This window comes from Oryza sativa, chromosome 4 (assembly GCF_034140825.1).
Source record: "Oryza sativa Japonica Group chromosome 4, ASM3414082v1".
In the NCBI taxonomy this organism is placed as follows: Eukaryota; Viridiplantae; Streptophyta; class Magnoliopsida; order Poales; family Poaceae; genus Oryza; species Oryza sativa.
Genome location: NC_089038.1, coordinates 20,748,549 through 20,753,958, shown reverse-complemented (window position 1 = coordinate 20,753,958; position 5,410 = coordinate 20,748,549). Strand labels below are relative to the sequence as shown.

At 46.4% G+C, this 5,410-nt stretch overlaps 1 protein-coding gene across 1 annotated transcript; it reads right to left on the bottom strand.

Annotated features, from left to right (window-relative positions):
• Positions 1-779: 779 nt before the first annotated feature.
• Positions 780-4,347, bottom strand: LOC4335779 (uncharacterized). The gene is made up of 2 exons (XM_015778817.3): positions 4,151-4,347; positions 780-1,399 (listed from the first exon to the last, which is right to left on the bottom strand). Exon 2 carries the CDS (start codon positions 1,372-1,374, stop codon positions 916-918), a length of 459 nt encoding a protein of 152 aa, XP_015634303.1. The 5' UTR covers positions 1,375-1,399; positions 4,151-4,347; the 3' UTR covers positions 780-915.
• Positions 4,348-5,410: the final 1,063 nt, after the last annotated feature.

Here is a 5,410-nt window from a genome sequence, read left to right as displayed (position 1 = left end):
CATCGGCTTTTGTTTGCCCCCATCACCCTGGACGGACAGATCATCCTTCACCTAACGCCGACCGAATATCCTGTGCAGATACACTCGAATCAGTTCGATGCATTCATGTACACGCTGGCACCCTCCATTTGTAGGCATTGCGCTGCTTTTTCCCCATTGCACCTACACCAAAACCCACCGGAGCCCCATTCTGAAACTTCAGTCTCATCAGCCACCAACACGTACCAGCCAGGATCAGAACAAGTTCAGAGTTCAGAAAAAAGAGCGAATCCCCATTCCGCCGGCAATCCTTCATTCTGTCGAGATCGAGAGAGCTTTCCAGTTTCCATGGTGGTAATGTGGTATACTTTGTTCAAGTGGCATAGCTTTCAGTTCACGTCGTGCAGCAACCAAAACCATCCAAATAATTGCGCTCTCTACCGGTGGCCTTTCGGTGATGCGACACCTGCTGCTGCAAAACATGCAAGACCAATCCAATTCGATAGTATTTGTTAATTTCCATAACATATGGCTGAAAATGGCAAGGACATATTCAAGTGTACCACATTTGCATTATTCTGTACAATCAGTATATATTGCGTGGATTATTTCGCTTTCAATATATACTGAAATATTCCTGAAAGCTTCATCCCTTTTTGATTCTTTCTCATGGACGCCGCGAGAACGGCGGCGAGAACTGAAACCGATTGCTGCATAATGCAGCATCCCCGGCCATCGACTTCACGACAGGCTTGACAGATTCCGAGATATCCATTGAGAACAATGCAGAGACAAGAACGTACACTTAACTCAATCCAAGTGGAAGATGACGATAAATTCTGGCTAGTTTCAACGGCAAGTGCATGTGCAAACCACAGTGTCAAGATTGCATCGAAAGTGATGGATCAAATCATCAAGTGCAACGCAGCTAGCTAACTAATACAGGTCTGCCTCCTTGTGCGTCTGGATGACGCTGTTGGCGGTCGGGTACGCGACGCAGGTGAGCACGTAGCCGGCGCCGACCTGGGCGTCGTCGAGGAACGACTGGTCCGACTGGTCGACGCCGCCCTCGACGACCTTGCCGGCGCAGGTGGAGCACGCGCCGGCGCGGCACGAGTAGGGCAGGTCGACGCCGGCTTCCTCGGCCGCGTCCAGGATGTAGGTGTCCTCCGGCACCTTGATCACGCTCTCCTGCCCCTCCGGCCCGATGAGCTTCACCGTGTAGACGGCGGCGGCGGCGCGGATCAAGTCGCCGCGGGCTCTTGACGAGCTCAGGTGGAGCGTCGTTCGCCTCGTGCCGTCGTTCGGCGAACGCGTCGTCGGCAGGCGCAGGGTGTCGCGTGGCTTGGCGCTGAGGTTGCAGAGAATTGGTGTGGTGACGGTAGTTGTTGCCATCTCTCGAAGTCTGGGTATTCGAGACCTGAAAAATAATGGTGATCAGAAGCAAGAGAGGAGATGCTATATTTATGGCGCCATATTTTCCATCAAAAAAAATAGTCGACATGTATTTACATTGTAAGTCCCTAATTACATATGTAATTTTAGTGTATTTACAATGTAAGTCTCAAAATTACATATGTAAGTACTAAAATTACATATGTAAATTCGAAAATTACATACTAATTACATATGTAAATGGGGTGTAAATGAGGTGTAACTACTGTGTAAGTGGCTGAAAAAAAATCGACTGTAGCATATAGCACCATATTTCTAGCAACTCCGTAAATAATTGCATTCAGTAGATCAGCTGGCAGACGATTAATATGAACCTTCTACTAATAAATAATTTCTTGTCTCAGGATGTACAGAACTGAACTCTGAACGCCCATATTCCAACGTAATTTCTTCTTTCAACCAACATTTTTTCACGTTTCAGTTGGAAGAACAAACATTTGGCAGAGCAGAAAAAAAGAAGGCAGAGCATCATAGTAGGAAAGCACTGAAAAGAATTTGACAAGCCAATGGTCAAGGAAGAAACTGAAACCTTCTGGGAAGCAAATACTAATTTTTGAAAGGAACAAAAAAAATTTTGAAAGGAAGGAAGTAAATACTCCCTCCGTTAAAAAGGTCACAATGGTCACAGTGGAGATCCTGCTTTACTTTTTAAAAATAATTTCAATGGTCACAATGCTTAAAAAGGTGTAAAGTTCTTGTACTGTCGAACAAGACAAATTGTGTTCACTGAATAGCTATTGGATGCCCAAGCTACCGTGTTCTTATTTCTGGATAAAGAGTACTTCTGAAAGCAAGGATTAACACCCAACTTTGGTTTTCCAACAATCTTAGCAGGAAATATACAGAGAAATGTCTCTTGATGAGATATCTAATCTTGTCACATTCATCGCTAGCAAATCCATATACATAAACTCTTCCCTGGATCTTTCTCACTAGTATTAAATTCAAACAGAGTATTAGAAGTTATGAATAACAGTTGTAACATTAGAAGCTGGATGCACAGCTACATTTTCTCGAATTGCAATAATTTTAATTTTTCAAGGAAAAAAAATTATCAGCTCTTTGAGGAAGTGTTGCTGTGCAAGCCATTGTTAGAAACAAACTTGAACTGCAGATAATGGTATTACAGTCAACTACCTGATGCAGAAATAAAACTAATTTAATCCAACCCAACTGCCATTCGGATATATTTGGATATGGATTGGATCAAAGGTGCATGACGCATCACGTATCAAGTTGAAGTTGGTAGTAATGAACAGTCTGTTCCATTTCCGTGGGAAGCTCTACGTGGTTCATTGTCATCCCCACTTACATCCACTTTAATACATTCTAATAATACCAAGCTTTTAGAAACTTACTAGCTAGCAGTATAAAGATAGCGATGAAAAAAAAATCCTTTGCCACAAGTACTTGCAATAAGGGTGTGGATGGCAACTTTGGGACTTTCACAAGCAAACGTTAAGTATTTGCAGCATTTCTCCATATTACTATGTAAAGATATTTTACAGTTCTTAATAAGGAGATGCCAATGCAAATTTTGGTACCACAAAATGGCAGTGTAGCACTAAAAACTACAGCAGCTTCGGATTCCCTCTCAATGTTTTTTTTTATAAAAAAAAATCGGATACCCTCTAAGGCCCTCTTTGTTTAGGCTTATAAGCCAAAAAGTCTAAATCTAAATAAACAAGTAGCTTTTTCGTTTGACTTTTTTAAAGCCATAAACCACTATAACACTATTAAGCCAAAAGTTACGTTGGAGAAACTTTTTTGGCTTATATGAGGTAGATGTATAACTCTAGCACTAAACTTAGAACATTAAATCCACTGACTTATAAATCATGTAAGCCAATAAGCTGACTTAAAAGTCTAAACCAATAACCCTAAACCTAAACAAAGAGGGCCTAAGTGATTTGATATTGTTATAAGTGAACCCCGAAATGATCACTACCATATTAGCAAGTTCGACACAACTGATTGTCCAAGTGCTTGTCTGCAGATTTGCCGTGTTTGACAGATGGCATGCCGAGTGAATGGAGTATATGTGGAGCAATTCAGGGCAAGCTGAAGAACTACAATGCAGTAACCCCCTTTAATTAAGATACTGAAAGAACTGCATGTATGGTATTTTTTTTTCTTTTTTCAGATTTGGACACCTACAGAAGAACGAAACTGGAGCTACGAGGGCCACCCGTATGAATCATATGGAGAAGAGCATACATGAGGCTACCTAATCTATAGGCTTCAGTTGGTTACTAAACTTACAAGTTCGACCCAACTGGTCTTACTCCACATTTGCGATGTTCAACAGATGTCATGACCAGTTCAGAATGAAATGATTATACATTTACACAGATAACTCCCTTCAAAAAACAGTTTCACAGTCTCACAGACAAACAACTGCACTGTATATAGTATCCCCCTCTAGGGTCCAGGCTGCTAGAAGATCTGCATACATTGTCTAAATTACTCAGATTTGGATGCAAGTCATGCAACCAGAGCCTTTTGCTCTCACCACAGGAAGCAGCGCATTCGTCCAAAAGGAGAAAAGAACGGAAGCAGAAACGGAAACAGAAATCGAGACTACCCGCAAGAAGCTAGCGTGAAGTACACAAGAGAATTAATTAAAACTACGTAATGCTGCGCGGGATCGCTTTCACGTCACCAAGGCGCCGCACGCGGTGATCAACCCGGGGAAGGGAGCGCGCGCGAGACTGACCTTGCAGCAGCAGCAGCAGCAGCAGATTATCCGCCCCGGTGCTGGAACCCAATCCGAAGCTGGCCGAGGCGGCGACGGCGACTCGGCGAGGAGAGTGGAGCGAGAGTACTGGACTACTGGGAGCAGGAGCGGTGACGGACTCACGGGTGGTTGTGTTTCGGATTAGAGTGAGAGACAGAGAGAGAGACGGCATGCACAGTTGCACAGCGATGCAGAGGGTTCGGTCTTGAACCGTGGCTCACTAGCTACCTCGCTAACTGCCACAGTGTCCAGCGGAGGTGGCAGGCACGAGGCAGGCAGGCAAAGGACGCATGCGACGGTGACGGCTACGGGGAGGCCAGCGTGAGTGCGTGAGAGCAAGGCAAAGCCACCCTGTGGGCGGGGGTGGTTGGGCCCATTGTATGGGGGAGGAAAATGTGGGCTGGTCTGACACTGCAGCAGCAAGACGGGCCACTGGGCCACGGGCGAGCGGCTATTGGGCAGCAGCATCGGCGCGTGCAGCCGTCCAGGGCCTTCAGGGACCAGACATCGAAATGGCGGTATACTTTATAGGAATAAGTCCATTTAACCTCCCTCATCTCTTGTGCTTATGTGAATAACATCCCTCAACCGGAAAACCGGGTATAACGCCTCATTCTTCTCTGAAAACCAGAGCAAATCACCTCCCTCGGCGGTTTCGGAGGCGGTTTTGTCCTACGTGGCACTTACGTGGCGGGTTGACTTCCATGTGGCATCGACGTGGCGCTTACGTAGCACTAAAATAAAAACAAATGTAAATGGGACCCACATGTCAGTGAGTAAAACAATAAAAACATATTATTGGGCCCACATGTCAGTTGCCTGCGCCGCCGTCGGATGCTAGGCCAAAGACAATCCCCACCGTCGCCGACAACTTCTGCAGCCTGCTCAAGTCCGGCGAGACCCTCATTCGCTTCGCCTTCCTCGGCAACTCCGGCCACCCGCCTCCGCCTCGGCCGCAGCCGCGGCATCACCCACACCACCACAACCACCCGGGGTGTACGCCTCATGAGCTCGAACTCTCGATCAACAACCATGGTGATTACCTGCTTCTTCACTGAGACGCTCGCGTTGCAGGCTGAGATCATCAAGCGGCTGCAGCGGGAGAAGTTCGTCGACATGATCAAGCACATGGACGGGCACGAGCAGATCTACCGTCTCGTCGCGCTGTACACGAGCAGCGCCAAGGTGTTCCACCTGCCGGAGCTCCCGTCCGGGTGAAGGTCGCGCTCGACGCGGCCG

Bases quoted from the DNA above. Each gene is read 5' to 3' on its own strand.
- LOC4335779 (XM_015778817.3), bottom strand. From the start codon at position 1,374: ATGGCAACAACTACCGTCACCACACCAATTCTCTGCAACCTCAGCGCC.